The sequence below is a fragment of the Pristiophorus japonicus genome, chromosome X (assembly GCF_044704955.1).
Source record: "Pristiophorus japonicus isolate sPriJap1 chromosome X, sPriJap1.hap1, whole genome shotgun sequence".
In the NCBI taxonomy this organism is placed as follows: Eukaryota; Metazoa; Chordata; class Chondrichthyes; family Pristiophoridae; genus Pristiophorus; species Pristiophorus japonicus.
In genome coordinates this window covers 10,811,459-10,830,421 of record NC_092010.1, presented here as the reverse complement: position 1 = coordinate 10,830,421, position 18,963 = coordinate 10,811,459, and the positions used below count along the sequence as shown (strand labels likewise).

Sequence of the window (18,963 nt, the reverse complement as noted above, 5' to 3'; positions counted from 1 at the left end):
GTCCTTGTAAACCTTTTTTACACTTTCTCCAGAGCTTCCATGCCTTTTTACAGTATGGAGACCAGGACTGTGCACCGTACTCCAGGTGTGGCCTGGCCAGGGTCCTATACAAGTTTAACATAACTTCACTACTTTTAAATTCTATACCCTGGAAATAAACCCGTGTTTTGTTTGCATTTGTAATTGCTTTGCTGACCTGCGATGCTGCTTTTAATGGTTTGTTTACCTTTATCCCTAGATCCCGTTGCTCTTTTCCCCCATTCACTTCCTTATTTTCCAAGGTGTCGGTGAGGCTTCTGTTTTTTCTACCAAAGTGCATCACCTCACATTTATCCATGTTAAAGTTCATTTGCCAATTAACTGTCCAGTCTGCAAGTTTTCTAATGTCTTCTTTTATTATGTTACATTCTTCCTCAGTGTTAGCTATACCTCCCATTTTGGTATCATCTTCAAATACTGATATCAAATTATATGTTCCTAAGTCCAAATCATTCATGCAAATTATGAATAACAGTGGTCCCAGCACAGATCCTTCTGGAACACCACTTTCTACCTTCCTCCAATCTGAATAACCACCCTTTATCCTACTCTCAGCTTTCTATTTTTTAGCCAATTTCCTATCCATTCAGTTATTTGTCCCCTCTTGTCATGAACCTAATTTCCCGTACCTTATCAAAGGCCTTTTGAAAATCCAAGTATATGACATCTACTGCATTACCTTTGTCTACTCTTTCCATTACCTCTTCAAAGAATTCTATCAGGTTAGTTAAGCGTGACTTAGCATTTTGGAATACATACTATTAAATTATATTTTGTCTCTTGATGCTCTTCTATCACTTATTTTAGTACAGATTACAGTCTCTGTCCAATCACTGACATTAAGCTGACTGATCCATGGTTCCCAGGTTTTGTTGTATCCCCCTTTTTTATATGTGAACAACATTATCTTTCTGCCAGTCCTCTGGCACTACCCCCTTTTCTATGGAACTTTATATATGTATATAAAAATAAACTATAAACAAAGTAGGACACCAAGGTTGTGAATAATATGTTAGTCCACCTCGCTGTTCGAAACACTGCAGATGTTTAATGGAATGTGCACTGATTCTAACTGGACACTGCACTTTAGACAGGATGTAAAGGCCTGAGAGAGGGTGCAGAAAAGATTTACAAGAATAATTCCAGAGATGAGGGACTTCAGTTACATGGATAGACTGGAAAAGCTGGGGTTGTTCTTCTTGGAGCAGAGAAGATTGAGAGGAGATTTGATCGAGGTGTTCAAAACATGAGGGATCTGGACAGAGTAGATAAAGAGAGACTGTTCTCATTGGTGGAAGGGTCGAGAACCAGAAGATGCAGATTTAAGGTGATTGGCAGAAGATCCAAAGGCGACATGAGGAAAAACATTTTTTATGCAGCGAGTGATTGTGATCTGGAATGTACTGACTGAGAGGATGGTGGAGGCAGATTCAATCGTGGCTTTTAAAGGGCAGCTGGATAAGTACCTGAAGGAAAAACATTTGCAGGGCTACGGGGAAAGGACAGGGAGTGTGACTGGCTTAAGGGCTCTTGCAGAGAGCTAGTGTGGGCTTGACCGGCTGAATGGCCTCCTTCTGTGCTGTAATCGTTCTATGATTGTATTTCAATAACAACTTGTATTTATATAGCGCCTTTAACATAGTAAAACGTCCCAACGCTGTTGGATGTTACATGGGATATACGGCACAGAAACGGGCTATTCGGCCCAACCAGTCCATGCTCCACTCAAGCCTCCTCCCGTCTTTTCTCATCTAAATCTATCAGCATAACCCTCTATTTCCTTCTCCTTCATATGTTTGTCCAGCCTTCCCTTAAATGCATTGATACTATTCGCTTCAACCCCTCCCTGTGGTAGTGAGTTCCACATTCTCACTGCTCTCTGGGTAAAGAGGTTTCTTCTGAATTCTGATGTTGACGGCTGTCACGTCCCATGCTTGCTGTTATTCCTGCAGAAACTAAGTAACGCGCCCGGGTCTGTGAGCAGCGGGGGAGGCCCGGGGCCTCGGTCACAGCCCCCGTCACCATACAGTGCAGCCCAGTAAGCTGTGACGTAGCATGACCACTCGCGGCCCCCCTGCGAGGCCCGGCCGCCGCGCGCCAAAGCTCGCCCCTCGGCCGGTCCGGTTGGTCCGTGTGCCGCCGCTCCGCCCACCATGCCCTCGCTGTTTGGCTGGTGTCGGTGCCGATCAAAAGCTGCGCGGCCATGTTTCCGCTTCCCAGTGAAGTTTGGGCTGGAGGTGCGTCATATAGTTAAAGGGGGGTGGTCGGCTGGCTGTGCCGGCAGCTTAAAAGGGAAGTGAGCACAGAACCCAGGTAGGGTGTGTGTTGTCCGAACAGCGAGGCCTGTCCGCGCGCAACTGCTTCGGCGGGGCGGGGGGGGAGAAAGAAAAGAAAGAAAGAGTGAGTGAGTGAGTGAGTGAGTGGCCGGCCGGCCTCCTGTGCGTCTCACCTCGACTGCAGCCAACACTGAACTTGTGGCACGCCGCAGTGAGGGAGCACACTTTGGGGTTTGGCTTGTGGGAGGAAGGGGTCTCTGTCTTATTAAAGTTGAGGGTTGACACTGTCGAAGAATGCGAATTCCCCCTCCCCCTTATTTGATGATTACATCAAACTCTGGGAATTGACAGAGTTTTGCACTCACTCAACATGCCCAGGTCCGGTACAGTGTTGCAGTTAGTTCGACGCAAAATGGACCGATTTCTGTCTCTCCAGATCTCTTTGGACGCGTGGTGATCATAATCAACTCATAGAGTGCTATGGGGGAAATGGAACTATGTTCTGATCTGGCGTCTCTGACTTAGAGCCAGCTGGATCAATAAAGTAATGCAGCAATTGTTGCTGACAAGTCAGTCTTGCCCATAGATTTATATTTTCAGATAATTGACTTGAGCCTAATTAATGACTGAAAATGTCTGAAGCTGTCATTCTTCTAAATGATCTAGTCAGCTTCTGTGTGGATTGAAGGCAAGTATTTATTACTCGATGCTATAATGTCAGATTGGCTCAGTTATTCGCACTCTTGTCATGAGTCAGAAGATTGAGTTCAAGCCATACTTCAGGACTTAGTATAGGTTGATACCCAGTAATGAATTGTTGGAGATGTTGCCTAAGCTGAAGTGCTGTCTGCCTGTTCCAGTGTTTCAGGGATGTTAAAGATCCCATGGCATTATTTGAATAAGAGCAGGGAGATCTTCGCCAACATTCATCCCCCAGTCAACACCATTCTTGTGCAAATTAGCCACTAAATTCAAATTAATCCATTGATTGCAAAGTGCTTTTTGACACCCCAAGGGCATGAGAAGATGCTATGTAGATGCAAGATCTTTAGTATAAAAGGAATAAAATAATAACACTGAAGACAAATCTCCTCTTCAATGTAAGTATTATTTGGAAAGCTGTTGGTGTGTTGGCAGCCCTGACTTTGGTAGCAGCACATCACCATCATCATCATAGGCAGTCCCTCGAAATCGAGGAAGACTTGCTTCCACTCAAAGTGAGTTTTCAGTGGCTGTACAGTCCAATACGGGAATTACAGTCTCTGTCTGTCTGTCCCACCCATGATAGTGGTTGAGGGAAAGGGTGGGTGGAGAGTCTGGTTTGCCGCACGTTCCTTCCGCTGCCTACGCTTGATTTCTGCGTGCTCTCGGCGATGAGACTCGAGGTGCTCAGTGTCCTCCCGGATGCTACTCCTTCACTTGGGGCAGTCTTTGGCCAGGGATCCCAGGTGGCGGTGGGGATGTTGCATTTTAAGTATTATTTGGTCGTAGCACAAGAGGTGTTGTGAAAGCATAAGAGAGTTTATCCTTGTGCCAGTAGCAAACACAAACAACCTCCTCAGGCAGTACTGTCCACTACTGTTATTTTTTGGTCAGAGGCAGAGTGCTTAATCTACCAGCACTGGCTAGCTGTGTGTTTATCATATTGGTGGCCTGCAGAGATGGTAATGAGAATAGCCAGCATATGATATGTCTGTTCAAAGACACTTCATCGACCTCACAGAATGCTAATGAGATCTGTTGCTGGCATCCTTTCTGGGGTGACAAGGCAGTCACAATTACATTTTCCAATCGCTATCTGTTGTCAAAAATAAAAAGACTATCTGGCTGCTCAGAAGCTTTGGTGCAAGCCACGTTCACCTCGTCTACTTCAGTGTAAGAAATTATTTAAGCTTAGATTACCTCATCTTCTGAGGGAATTGTTCGATTTTTCTCTAGTTCCTTGTTTGTTTTGCCATTACTGCATGTCTATAGGGAATCCGTGACTTAACTTGGAATCCGAGATTGGGTTTTCAAGAATTGTTGAGAAATGTTGCACAAATTTCAAAACTTTATTTTCCTGTTTTTAAGCAGACAGGCCTATTTATGTACAGGTTTGGTTACTGTACTGTTAGTACTTGTTCCTTTTTGCTTCTATTTATTATTTAACCTGTTAATTATTTTTTAAATTCATTCTTTGGACATGAGTATCGCTGGTTATGGGGGATCTTCAAATATGAGATGGATAGAGAACAAGATAGGAATATCTCTATCAGCCATGAATAAACAGATTAAAACTAAACTGAAACTTGAAAGGGAGGCATCTAAAACTAGGACCAAAATGCTAAACAGAATCATGAGGTATATAGAGAGTGGAGAGGTTGTAAGAAATAGTGAAAATTTCCAATTATATAGCATCTTTCACAACCTCAGGATATCCGAAAACGTTTCATGGTCGAAGTACTTTGGAACTGCGGATGCTGTTATAATGTAGGAAAATGCGACAGCCAATATGCGTAGAGCATTGAATTAAATGACTAAATAATCTGTGTTGTGGTGTTTGAGGGATAGATCAAAGAGGCACAATGGGTCGAATGGCCTCCTGTGCTGTATCATTCTATGATAAATGTTGGCCAGGACACCAGTAGAACTACCTTGATCCCCTTCGAATAGCACCATGGGTCCCACCCGAGAGGGCAGGCAGGCCTTGGTTTATTGTCTTTTCCGAAAGACAGCACCTCCGACAGTGCAGCGCTCCCTCAGTACTGCACTGGAGTGTCAGCCTGGATCTTTGTGCTCAATTCTCTGAGTGGGGCTTGAACCCACGAGCTTCTGACTCGGGCGAAAATATGCTCAGTAAATCAAGGCTGACGCCAAAGGGAGATTAGACCAAAAATGAAAAATGCTAGTAAACATAGAAACATAGAAAATAGGTGCAGGAGTAGGTCATTCGGCCCTTCGAGCCTGCACCACGATTCAATATGATCATGGCTGATCATTCCCTCCGTACCCCTTTCCTGCTCTCTCCATACACCTTGATCTCCTTAGCCGTAAGGGCCATATCTAACTCCCTCTTGAATATATCCAGTGAACTGGCCTCAACAACTCTCTGCGGTAGGGAATTCCACAGGTTAACAACCTGTAGATATAATGAAAGGAACTGGAGAGGGTAAGAGCATTTGGGGATGACGGGGGAAATCTGTTGGAGGATGAAGGTATTTCAGGATATAAAATGTATATTTTTTTACAAAAATGGTGGAAATGAGAATGTAGATGTACTAGAGTAAGATGTGGATCTTTAGAAAAGGAATAGATTCTGAAAACATTAGTAGAGCTCAAAGTGGATCAGTCACCGGGCCCTGATGGCTATTGAAAGTCCGAGGAGAGCAGAGGCGATGGCCACAGTTAATTCAATCCTTAAAGATGTAAATTGTGCAGGGGCTGTAACACCTCCATTCAAGAAGTAAGAGAAGGTTAAACTGGCTGACTATAGACCAGTTCATCATCATAGGCATTCCCTCAGAATCAAGGAAGACTTGCTTCCACTCTTAAAATGAGTCCTTAGGTGGCTGAACAGTCCAATACGAGAACCACAGTCTCTGTCACAGATAGTCGTTGAGGGAAGGGGAGGGTGGGACAGGTTTGCCGCACGCTCTTTCCGCTGCCTGTGATTGATTCTGCATGCTCTCGGCGATGAGACTCGAGGTGCTCAGCGCCCTCCCGGATGCACTTCCTCCACTTATGGCGGTCTTTGGCCAGGGACTCCCAGGTGTCGGTGGGGATGTTGCACTTTATCAGGGAGGCTTTGAGGGTGCTCTTGTAACGTTTCCTCTGCCCACCTTTGCCGTGAAGGAGTTCCGAGTAGAGCGCTTGCTTTGGGAGTCTCGTGTCTGGCAGGCAGACAGTGTGGCCTGCCCAGCAGAGCTGATCGAGTGTGGTCAGTGCTTCAATGCTGGGGATGTTGGCCTGGTCGAGGACGCTAACGTTGGTGCGTCTGTCCTCCCAAGGGGTTTGTAGGATCTTGCGGAGACATCGTTGGTGGTATTTCTCCAGCGACTTGAGGTGTCTACTGTACATGGTCCATGTCTCTGAGTCATACAGGAGGGCGGGTATCACTACAGCCTTATAGACCATGAGCTTGGTGGCAGATTTGAGGGCCTGGTGTTCCAACACACTTTTCCTCAGGCAGCCGAAGGCTGCACTGGCTCACTGGAGGCGGTGTTGAATCTCATCATCAATGTCTGCTCTTGTCGATAAGAGGTTCCCGAGATATGGGAAATGGTCCACGGTGTCCAGAGCTGCGCCGTGGATCTTGATGACTGGGGACTATGGGGCAGTGCTGTGCAGTGAGGACAGGCTGGTGGAGGACCTTTGTCTTACGGATGTTTAGTGTAAGGCCCATGCTTTTGTACGCCTCAGTAAATACATCGATGATGTCCTGGAGTTCAGCCTCTGTGTGTGCGCAGACGCAGGCGTCGTCCGCGTACTGTAGCTCGACGACAGAGGTTGGGGTGGTCTTGGACCTGGCCTGGAGACGGCGCAGGTTAAACAGGTTCCCACTGGTTCTGTAGTTTAGTTCCACTCCAGCGGGGAGCTTGTTGACTGTGAGGTGGAACATGACAGCGAGGAAGATTGAGAAGAGGGTTGGAGCGATGACGCAGCCCTGTTTGACCCCGGTCTGGACGTGGATTGGGTCTGTGATGGATCTGTTGGTAAGGATCACGACCTGCATGTCATCGTCGAGCAGGCGGAGGATGTTGACGAACTTTTGGGGACATCCGAAACTGAGGAGGATGCTCCTTAGACCCTCGCGGTTGACAGTGTCAAAGGCCTTTGTAAGGCCTTTGTGTAGACCAGTTAGTCTAACACCAGATCCAGGTGAATTCTTAAAATCCATAATTCAAAATTAAATTAGCATTTAGAAGTTTATGGGTTAATCATGGACAGGCAGCATGGAATTAGTAAAGGCAAATTAATATGTACATGTATTTTAAGAAGGTGTGCATATAGATTTTCAGTAAGTGTTTGATAACAGGAGGCTTGTTTAAAAAAACATTAAGGCCAATGCTGTAAGGGAAAATGTTGCAGCAATAATTGATGGACATAAAGGGGAGTTCGGGTTAACAAGTTTTGCTTGAATTGAAGGAGGGCAGAAAGTGGTGTACCCAGGGGTCAGTGCTGGGTTCACTTTTGTTAAGATAGGTATTCCTATGTATAGACGTTCAGCAACCAGGACTGTGTGAGATTTCAGCAGGGAATAGACAGGTTAGTGGAACAGGAAGACAGGTCGCAGATGGGGTGAGGTAATGCATTTTTGGAAAGAAAAGCAAGGAATGGGAATGCACGCTCAGTGGAAAGACACAGGGATATGCAGGAACAGAGAGACTTAGTCGTTCAAATACGCAATTCCTTGAAAGTAAAGGTAGATAAAGCCAAAAATAACATTTTGAGTTGTATAAATAGGGGTGTATAATACAAGAATGAAGAAGTAATGATACATTGTTACCAGGCACTGGTTCGGCCACAGTTGGCCCAATTCTGGGGTCCCCATTATATTAAGGATATTAGAGCCACGGAAAAGGGATAGTGAAGATTCATTTGATTAACACCAGAGATGCGAGGGTAGAGTAATGAAGAAAGGCTTGAAAAATGAGCTTTTTTACTGGAAGAGAGAAGAGATTTTCAAAGTTATGAGAGGTTTTACATAAGAACATAAGAAATAGGAACAGGAGTCGGCCATTTGGCCCCTCGAGCTTGCTTCGCCATTCAATAAGATCATGGCTGATTTTGAGAGATTTATAAGTGAAAGATTATTCCCACTGGTTGGTGAATCGGTAACAAGGGGGCACAGACTGAGGATTATCACAGGAAGACTGAAGTGAGAAAAAATGTTCTCACACAGGGCAGTTATAGAACAGGGAATGTCTTGCCACAAGAGGCTACGGAGGCAGAGACTGGAGCAGCATTTAAATGGGAGTTGTATCCGGATTTGAAAAGACAAAATATCAGGATACAGGGAAGTGGAGGGGAAATGGGATCAGTATCGATCTCAGCAGTTGAAGAACTAGCACAGGCTAAATATCAAGAATGTGGATAGTAGTGCTGGGAAAGGAATGTTTAGCACTTTGTGCTCCGTGTCAGCATCATTTACTGCAAGTCAGGTATAGCATAGGTTGCATGTGTTAAGGTGAGCTGTACACTGTCCCAGCATTGTTTTTGAACTCCGTCTCGCAAGAGGCACTCATCAGTGTGACGGTTCAGTGTCCTGGATCATGCATTCTTCTGTCATCCAAACAGATTGTCAGTTTAATGCTGAATTCTGGGCTGTTTTGTGCTGTGGATTTGCCCACGAAGAACTCCCATCGAGGCTGGCAGACCTAATTGCCGTTGGCAACCTTGTAGTTGTCAGAGAGGAAAGTTGAGCAGAAGTAAACTCAGCATTGTCACTGGGATTTCAGTGAATATGTGTGTGACGTTTTCATATCGCTGCATTGTAGGATTTGTTTGTTTGGATTTGTGTAAAATGTAATGGTGGTTGTACAGAATTTGTATGCTTGGTCCACTCAAACTCTGGAAAAACACCCAGCCCTTCAATTGGGTATCCTGTGCTTTGTTTACTTTAAACGTTGCTGTAAATTAAATCATCTACTGCGTATATAATGTCATACAGGGAGATGTTAGACACTTACTACTGAATAATGGTCAAGTAAGCATTTGAATCCATAATTCAGCTGCCGAGCATGATAACCGTTTCCTGTGCTTTAAAGAGCTGAGATGCAGTTAACTCCGGCATGGGATTTGTAAACCACCAAGGTAGATCAACTCATCCAATTAAATAATCCAGCGCATCAATGAAGCTCACTTCAACTGGGATTGAATTTCAAATCCCAATGTCAGTCTCAGCTCGATATCTTGGCTCAGACTTGCTCGAATTTGGCCCAGGTTTCAGAACTCCAGATCTGGACAGCTCAGCTAATTCGATCTAAAAGATTAAGGCTGCAAATTTATCTCTGAAGATTTCTTTGCTCTATAGGATTTGCAGTTGCAGGAAATGGAGGACTTCAACTTGCACTACAGGTTCCTAAATTGGAGGAGAAGAATAAGGGAAATAAGAGAAGTGCGAGCAGTACGTCATCAAGAGAGATACAAACGCATTCTTGTTGATGGAGATATACTGAGGTAATGCTTCCCCTAGAACAGTAGCTCTGCTTTAATGTACGTGAATCAGTGACAAAGCTGCTACAATCTGTGATGGAAGGCCCGGCACTCTACGTTCTGGGGTATGGGAATGTTGCCATTGAATGGCTTGGTGATTCTGTGCGTGGTGTTAAAACCGGGGAAATACATTTCCTTTTTGATTGTTTCCTCCTCTTTGAATGTGGTTTTATGCTAGATTTCTGTGTTTTCTTTATCCCTTCCTGCAGTCACTGACTTCTGCTGGGGTTCCACTATAGATGGCCATACTCTGATATCTCACCGAAGTGGCTAAGCTTTGTGTGTGTATCAGCAGGCTTTCCACTGTGGCAAGTTTCCCTGCTGAGCCTTAAGGTTATTGGCAGTCCCTCGAAGTAGAGGAAGACTTGCTTGTACTCAAAGTCAATCTCAGGTGGCTGAACAGTCCAATACGGGAATTACAGACTCTGTCACAGGTGGGACAGATAGTCGTGAAGGGGAGGGTGGGACAGGTTTGCCGCACGCTCCTTCCGCTGCCTGCGCTTGTTTTCTGCATGCTCTTGGCGACGAGACTAGAAGCGCTCAGCGCCCTCCCGGATGCACTTCCGCCACTTAGGGCGGTCTTTGGTCAGGGGCTCCCAGATGTCGGTGAGGATGTTGCACTTTATCAAGGAGGCATTGAGGGTGTCCTTGAAACGTTTCTCCTGCCCACCTGGGGATCGCCTGCTGTGTAGGAGTACATGCCGTGCAGCCTGAAGGTACTAGGCTTTCATCAGCAGTAAAGTAAACCGAGACCCAGCCAGAGTCTGATGCCCATCCCTGCCCCCTCTCTGGTTTTGGACTTGTCGCCCTGGAGTCAAGACTGGATACATTTGAACTAGTAGCACAGCCTACTGTGACGGTGTGTGAACTGTATGTGAGAGAAAAACTGAAGCCCCATTTTTAATCCTGTTGTCCCCATGGAAACACCCCTTTCTGTAAACTGGTGGGTGCTGCAATTACATTTATTTAACTTTTCTCATGTTGGTTCCTGGACTATTGGAAAAAGGTGACTAGTGTAGTTGAAATCGACAGTGCGACTGACTGACTCTCAAGTCAATTATGGACAGGCTCACAGTCGAGGTGCAGGTTACATCTCACTGGCTACAACATGTTCAATTTATGTAATTAGTATTGTCAACTCTTGCCATTCGCCTCGCGGGAGAGGCGATTTTGCAGTTGTTATTTCGTATGATGGGAAAACCTTACAATGGGATGTCGAGTTTGGCTATCCATTCGATGGCCTCTTGAGATGCCGAGTGGAGAAATGAGGTGCCTCCCGCCACAGATCTCAGTGAGCAAGTTGATGTGACATGTTCCATGGTCTGGGACACTTCGGGTCATCCGTCATCTTCCGCTTGTGGAGCAGGTGGCCGCATCGTTCAGGTCCTGTGCAGATTGGGCTGAGTGCTGTCCACCGTCTCCGAGGAGGGTCGAAGCAAGGGATCTCAAATGCGATTTGCACATGCGCAAGAAAAAACATGCAGCGACTACAGAGTGGAGTTGCATTGTTTTCTGGAGGTAATGTACTTCATTGATTGCATATCAAAGAGCAATTGGCCAAGAACGCATTGGTGGTTTTAAAATTTGAAACATATGTACTTGAAAATCACCATCTTACTTGAGTAGGAAATGGGGAAAGCTGAGCCCAATCTATTGACAGGACGGAGATGGTAGCATACACTGGTCATTAACAAAGGACGGCATTCCCATCACTGCAGTCCAGGAGCAAAGATTGCACATCTGCTTCTAATATGTTCTTTGTAAATTAATCTCAAAACATAACTTCTGCTGTTTAGAACAACTTGACATACTCAGTTAATCTTTGTGTGGCTTTTCAGTTACCATGGAAACTCGGATGAAGTTGGCTGTTACATGGCCCCTCGTCCTATGACCAAGGAGAACAATTATTTTGAGGTACGTGAATCTAAATGAGCTGTGTTTGTTGTGCAGTGCCAGGCTTTTGAAACTGTGTAGCAAAGCAAGATTATTGAAGCCGTAACCTGCAGTGTGTCTCCAGTCAGACCCGCACTGTCATTTAAATTAAATCCACGTCACTTGCTACAGTTGAAGAGTACACTAAGCTGAGGTGAAGTCACTGTCCAGGACGGGTTTTCGTGCATGTAAAAACATTATTCAATCAGTTATTCCTAAATTTCTGAATAACTGCAGCAAGATCAATAGAACATTTAGACCTTCAAGCAGATGTCTTGCCTGTGTGTGTGTTGCTGGTCAAAACCAACTCGGCAGAGATAAAGACCCAGTACTTCGAATGTACCTGTGGAACCCGATGGGAAGGAGTGGTTTTAAATTACTCCAACCTTTGAACTACAGTTGAGGCAATATATTTTTTTTTCAGACTAATAGAGTAACTGTCAGTAAGTGACATTTGGGGCTTCACTTGCCCATTCAGGTTGGATGAATGAACATTTTAATTACCTAGAGAGTAGGTTTCAATTTTAACAAAGATTGTTTTGAATAGTCTCTCGAGGTCTGTTATGCATGATGAGAACATTTGCATTTCTACTGTTTTGTTGGCAAATGGGGCAACCAGAAAGGTCGCACAAAAAGCAAATGAGAGACTAACTGGTCATTTATATGTTTTTGATTTTGGTTGAGGGAGGATTGTTAGCCAGGCCATCAGGACAACTCCCTGCTCGCCTTTGAATATTGCCATGGGATCTTTTACATCCACTTGAACAGGTAGACGGAGCCTCGGTTTCACATCTCATCCAAAGAACAATGCCTCTCTCAATGCTGCACTCTTCAGAACAGCACTGAAGTGTCACCTTAGATTATGAGCTCAAATCTCTGGAGTGGGACTTGAACCGACAACCTTCTGACTCAAATGATAGCAACCACTGAGCCAACCTGACATTTAGAAAGCTGAGAAAAGTCCATCAGACTCATCAATGTTCATTGTATCCATTAGACTGTGCAAACACGAGTGATACTAACCCCTAGGGAGGCAGAAAAACAGGGGGAAAAGTGACCATTGTGGAAAAATATTTCAAAATAACTCCCTGGCTCCTGAAGGCAACCAAGGAAACACCAGGAGACCATTGTTACATCACAAGATATCCTTAAACAAACCCATTCTCAAACAAATCTCTTTCCTGCTCCCCCCCACTTAAAACAACGCATTTCAGGGTCAAATATGACACCAAGGTTGCGAACATTGTGGTCCAGCCTCAGACAGAAGTTGGGGAGAGGGATGGAGTCAGTGGCTCGGGAACAGAGTTTGTGGCGGGGACCGAAAACAATGGCTTCGGTCTTCCCAATATTTAATTGAAGAAAATTTCTGCTTCTCCAGAACTGGATGTGGGACAAGCAGTCTGACAATTTAGAGACCGTGGAGGGGTCGAGTGAAGTGATGGTGAGGTAGAGCTGGGTGTTTCAGCGTACATGTGGAAACTGACGCTGTGTTTTCGGATGATGTCACCCAGGGGCAACATGGAGATGAGAAATAGGAGGGGGCCAAAGATAGATCCTTGGGGGACACCAGAGGTAACGATGCGGGACGGGAAGAGAAGCCGTTGCAGGTGATTCTCTGGCTACGATGAGACAGATAAGAATGGAACCAGGCGAGTGCAGTCCCACCCAGCTGGACGATGGTGGAGAGGTGTTGATAAAGATGGAGTGGTCAAGCGTGTCAAAGGCTGCCGACAAACGAAAAAGGACAAGGACGGATAGTTTACCTTTGTCATAGTCACATAGGATGTCATTTGTGACTTTGATGTTTCAGTACTGTAGCAGGAGTGGAAACCCGATTGAAGTGGAGTTCCGGGAAAGATGGGCACGGATTTGGGAGGCGACATCACGTTCAAGGACTTTGGAGAGAAAAGGGAGGTTGGAGATGGGGCTGTAGTTTGCAAGCACGAGGGGGTCAAGGGTTTTTTTTTTTGGAGAGGGGTCATGACAGCAGATTTAAAAAGAAAGAAATAGGAGCAGGAGTAGGCCATACGGCCCCTCGAGCCTGCTCCGCCATTCAAAATACGATCATGGCTGATCCGATCATGGACTCCGGTCCACTTCCGCACCTGCTCCCCATAACCCCTTATCCCCTTATCGGTTAAGAAACTGTCTATCTCTGTCTTAAATTTATTCAATGCCCCAGTTTCCACAGCTCTGAGGCAGCGAATTCCACAGATTTACAACCCTCTGAGAAGAAATTCCTCCTCATCTCAGTTTTAAATGGGCGGCTCCTTATTCTAAGATCATGCCCTCTAGTTCTAGTCTCCCCTATCAGTGGAAACATCCTCTCTGCATCCACCTTGTCAAACCCCCTCATAATCTTATGTTTTTCGATAAGATCACCTCTCATTCTTCTGAATTCCAATGAGTAGAGGCCCAACGTACTCAACCTTTCCTCATAAGTCAACCCCCTCATCTCCGGAATCAACCTTGTGAAACTTTTCTGAACTGCCTCCAAAGCAGGTATATCCTTTTGTAAATATGGAAACCAAAACTGCACACAGTATTCCAGGTGTGGCCTCACCAATACCCTGTATAACTGTAGCAAGACTTCCCTGCTTTTATACTCCATCCCCTTTGCAATAAAGGCCAAGATTCCATTGGCCTTCCTGATCACTTGCTGTACCTGCATACTAACCTTTTCTTGTTTCATGCACAAGAACCTCCAGGTCCCGCTGTACTGCAGCACTTTGCAATCTTTCTCCATTTAAATAATAACTTGCTCTTTGATTTTTTTTCTGTCAAAGTGCATAATCTCACACTTTCCAACATTACACTCCATCTGCCAAATTTTTGCTAAGTCACTTAGCCTGTCTATGTCCTTTTGCAGATTTTTTGTGTCCTTCTCACTCATTGCTTTTCCTCCCACCTTTGTATCGTTACCTCGCTGCCTGCTCAGTGCTCCCACCCCTTCTGTAACGCAGCTTGCCATGTTACAGTTAAAAGGCACAGTATAAATGTAAACAGTGCGGTTTGTTTCCCCACTTGAGTTTGCGTCTCTGGTGTTTCTGCTATCTTGGGTTATGGATGCTGAATTTCTCTGTGTGGCTCTGAGCCATGTGACAGAAAGAGATCGTTTATAGCAATGCTGCTGGGCTCGAGTTTAAGTTTGTGTCAGCTGATCGGAAGACTAGTTATTATTGAGCAACAGTACTGTTGTGCACAAATATGCCAGTTTGTTAATGAAACATGAACTGTTTTTACTCCCTGTAGGTATGTATAGTGGATACTGGTGTGCGAGGGACCATTGCAGTGGGATTAGTCCCTCTATATTACAAGCTAGATCACCAGCCAGGATGGCTTCCACATTCTGTTGCCTACCATGCAGATGACGGCAAGTGAGTAAGACAGAAGAAAAATTGAAGTAGAAAATAATGTGCCTGAAATATCTTTATTTTGTTCTGCTGCAGTGGAAGTTGTTAAAGAAAAAACTTATTTATGCAGCACTTTATCACACTCGCAAATATCTCCAAGTGCTTCATATGCAATTAATTACTTTGAACATAAGAACATAAGAAATAGGAGCAGGAGTAGGCCATACGGCCCCTCGAGCCTGCTCCGCCATTCAATAACATCATGGCTGATCTGATCATGGACTCAGCTCCACTTCCCTGCCTGCTCCCCATAACCCCTTATCCCTTTATCGATTAAGAAACCGTCTATTTCTGTCTTAAATTTATTCAATGTCCCAGCTTCCACAGCTCTTCTCAGGCAGCGAATTCCACAGATTTACAACCCTCTGAAGAAATTTCTCATCTCTGTTTTAAATGGGCGTCTCCTTATTCTAAGATCGTGCCCTCTAGTTTGAGTCTCCCCATCAGTGGAAACATCCTCTCTGCATCCACCTTGTCAAGCCCCCTCATAATCTTATACATTTCGATAAGATCACCTCTCATTCTTCTGAATTCCAGTGAGTAGAGGCCCAACCTGCTCAACCTTTCCTCATAAGTCAACCCCCTCATCTCCGGAATCAACCTAGTGAACCTTCTCTGAACTGCCTCCAAAGCAAGTATATCCTTTCGTAAATGTGGAAACCAAAACTGCACGCAGTATTCCAGGTGTGGCCTCACCAATACCTTATATAACTGTAGTAAGACTTCCCTGCTTTTATACTCCATCCCCTTTGCAATAAAGGCCAAGATTCCATTGGCCTTCCTGATCACTTGCTGTACCTGCATACTATCCTTTTGTGTTTCATGCACAAGTACCTCAGGTCCTGCTGTACTGTGGCACTTTGCAATTTTTCTCCATTTAAATAATAGTTTGCTCTTTGATTTTTTTTCTGCCAAAGTGCATGGCCTCACACTTTCCAACATTATACTCCTCTGCCAAATTTTTGCCCACTCACTTAGCCTGTTTATGTCCTTTTGCAGATTTTTTGTGTTCTTCTCGCACATTGCTTTTCCTCCCATCTTTGTATCGTCAGCAAACTTGGCTACGTTACACTCGGTCCTTTCTTCCAAGTTAATATAGATTGTAAATAGTTGGGGTCCCAGCACTGATCCCTGCGGCACCCCACCAGTTACTGATTGCCAACCCGAGAATGAAACATTCCCGACTGTTTTCTGTTAGTTAGCCAATCCTCCATCCATGCTAATATATTACCCCCAACCCCGTGAACTTTTATTTTGGTCAGTAACCTTTTATGTGGCACCATTTCAAATGCCTTCTGGAAATCCAAGTACACCACATCCACTGGTTCCCCTTTATCCACTCTTCATTACATCCTCAAAGAATTCCAGCAAATTTGTCAAACATGACTTCCCCTTCATAAATCCATGCTGACTCTGCCTGACTGAATTATGCTTTTCCAAATGACCTGTTACTGCTTCTTTAATAATGGACTCCAACATTTTCCCAGCCACAGATGTTAGGCTACCTGGTCTATTGTTTCCTGCTTTTTGTCTGCCTCCTTTTTTAAATAGGGATGTTACATTTGCAGTTTTCCAATCTGTTGGGACCTCCCCAGAATCCAGGGAATTTTGATAAATTGCAACCAATGCATCCACTATCCCTGCCGCTACTTCTCAAGACCCTAGGATGCAAGCCATCAGGTCCAGGGGATTTATCTGCTTTTAGTCCCATTATCTTACTGAGTACCACCTCCTTAGTGATTGTGATTGTGTTAAGTTCCTCTCCCCCTATGGCCCCTTGACTATCCACTGTTGGGATATTGTTTGTGTCATCTACTGTAAAGACTGATGCAAAATATTTGTTCATAGTTTCTGCCATCTCCATGTTCCCCATTACTAATTCCCTGGTCTCATCCTCTAAGGGACCAACATTTACTTTAGCCACTCTTCCTTTTTATATACCTATAGAAACTCTTGCTATCTGTTTTTATATTTTGTGCTAGTTTACTTTCATAGTCTATCTTCCCTTTCTTAATTTTTTAGTCATTCTTTGCTGGCTTTTAAAAGCTTCCCAATCTTCTGTCCTCCCACTAGTTTTAGTCACTTTGTATGCCCTTATCTTTAATTGGATACTGTCGTTTATTTCTTTAGTTAGCCGCGGATGGCTCTGTTTTCTTTTAACCCTTTTCTCCTCACTGGAATATATTTTTCTTGAGAGTTGTGAAATATCTCCTTAAATGTACACCACTGTTCATCAACCGTCCTACACTTCAATCTATTTTCCCAGTCCACTTTACCCAACTCTGCCCTCATACCTTCATAGTCTTCTTTATTTAAGATTAGTCGCTGGTTTGAGATCCAACATTCTCGCCCTCCATCTGAATTTAAAATTTAACCATGCTATGATCACTCATTCCAAGGGATCCTTTACTAGGAGACTGTTTATTAATCTTGTCTCATTACACAGGACCAGATCCAAGATAGCCTGCCCCCTGGTTGGTTCCGTTACATACTGCTCAAGGAACCTGTCCCTTATGCATTCTCTGAACTCTTCCTCAAGGCTACCCTGACCAATTTGATTTGTCCAATCAATATGGAGGTTAAAATCACCCATGGTTATTGCTGTTCCCTTTTTACAGGCCCCCACTATTTCCTGGTTTATACTCCGACCAACAGAGTTGTCACTGGGGGTCTATAGACTATGACTCCATCTGTCCCACCTGTGACAAAGTCTGTGGCTCTCTTATTGGATTGTTCAGCCACCAAAGAACTCACTTTTGAGTGGAAGCAAGTCTTCCTCGATTCCGAGGAACTGCCTATGATAGACTATTCCCACCAGTGACTTTTTCCCCTTATTATTCCTTATCTCTACCCAAACTGTTTCAACATCTTGATCATTTGAGCCAGTATCGTTTCTCACTATTGCAGTAATTCCATCCTTTATCAATAGAGCTACCCCACCTCCTTTTCCTTTCTGTCTGTCCTTCCGGATTGTTAAATACCCCTGAATGTTTAATTCCCAGTCCTGGTCACCTTGCAACCACGTCTCTGTAATGGCTATCAGATCATACCCATTTGTATCTATTTGTGCCGTCAACTCATCTGTTTTATTACAAATGCTGTGTGCATTCAGACAAAGTGCCTTTATATTTGTTTATTTACCATTTTTTCCTGCTTGTTTCCCCTCTCCTTCAAACTCACTTTCTTTATTTTTGCTTTCTAATTCCAGCTTTACTCCCCTCCCGACTGAATCTATTTTCAGGTTCCCATCCCCCTGCCAAGCTCGTTTAAACCCTCCCCAACAGCACTAGAAAATCCCCCGATGTAGAGGGAGCTTTACTTTGTATTTAACCCATGCTGTACCAGCCCTGGGAGTGTTTGATGTGACAGTGTAGAGGGAGCTTTACTCTCTACCTAACCCCGTGCTGTACCTGCCCTGGGAGTGTTTGATGGGACAGTGTAGAGGGAGCTTTACTCTCTACCTAACCCCGTGCTGTACCTGCCCTGGGAGTGTTTGATGGGACAGTGTAGAGGGAGCTTTACTCTGTATCTAACCCGTGCTGTACCTGCCCTGGGAGTGTTTGATGGGACAGTGTAGAGGGAGCTTTACTCTGTATCTAACCCGTGCTGTACCTGCCCTGGGAGTGTTTGATGGGACAGTGTAGAGGGAGCTTTACTCTGTATCTAACCCGTGCTTTACCTGCCCTGGGAGTGTTTGATGGGACAGTGTAGAGGGAGTTTTGTTGTCCATCTAACCCATAACTTTTAGGTGGGATAAGATGGGGTAGTGTGGGGTGGGGTGCTGGTTTTTAATGGTGTAGCAACATGCTCTGTCCTGAAATGGTCAGAATCCATTGAGCTTTAGGGGTGAGACTTGTTTTCTGTCTGGAAAATGGCGAAAGTCTGGTCTTCAGTCATCGCATTCTCTGAAACCACGGAGCAGATTTGGTCAAGGTCCCATTCTTGTCTGGTTTTGGATTAGAAAAAAGGTGGGAGTCCAATTCTGTCAACCTTGGGTAGGCCATCATGGGAGGTGCCTCCTCACAGTAAATGACGTAAGTTGTTGAGCTTCTGTGGCTTGTAGCAGCTGATCAAACCGTGACATTGATGAGGCCTGGGAGGAGGGTGGT

General features: G+C 44.7%; 1 protein-coding gene across 4 annotated transcripts in view; it reads left to right on the top strand.

The window, feature by feature from the left end:
* The first annotated feature begins 2,256 nt into the window (after positions 1-2,256).
* Positions 2,257-18,963, top strand: part of LOC139241030 (SPRY domain-containing protein 3-like) — a 313,798-nt gene continuing 297,091 nt past the window's right edge. For 2 of the 4 annotated variants that reach the window (XM_070869752.1, XM_070869748.1), the window contains exons 1-4: positions 2,264-2,352; positions 9,328-9,473; positions 11,348-11,423; positions 14,694-14,818. In XM_070869752.1, coding sequence (XP_070725853.1) covers positions 9,346-9,473; positions 11,348-11,423; positions 14,694-14,818 — 329 coding nt within the window. In that variant the 5' untranslated portion in view covers positions 2,264-2,352; positions 9,328-9,345. Of the gene's footprint in view, positions 2,353-2,930; positions 3,004-9,327; positions 9,474-11,347; positions 11,424-14,693; positions 14,819-18,963 lie in introns of those variants that run through there. The other 2 variants (XM_070869751.1, XM_070869750.1) reach the window with 2 other exon arrangements.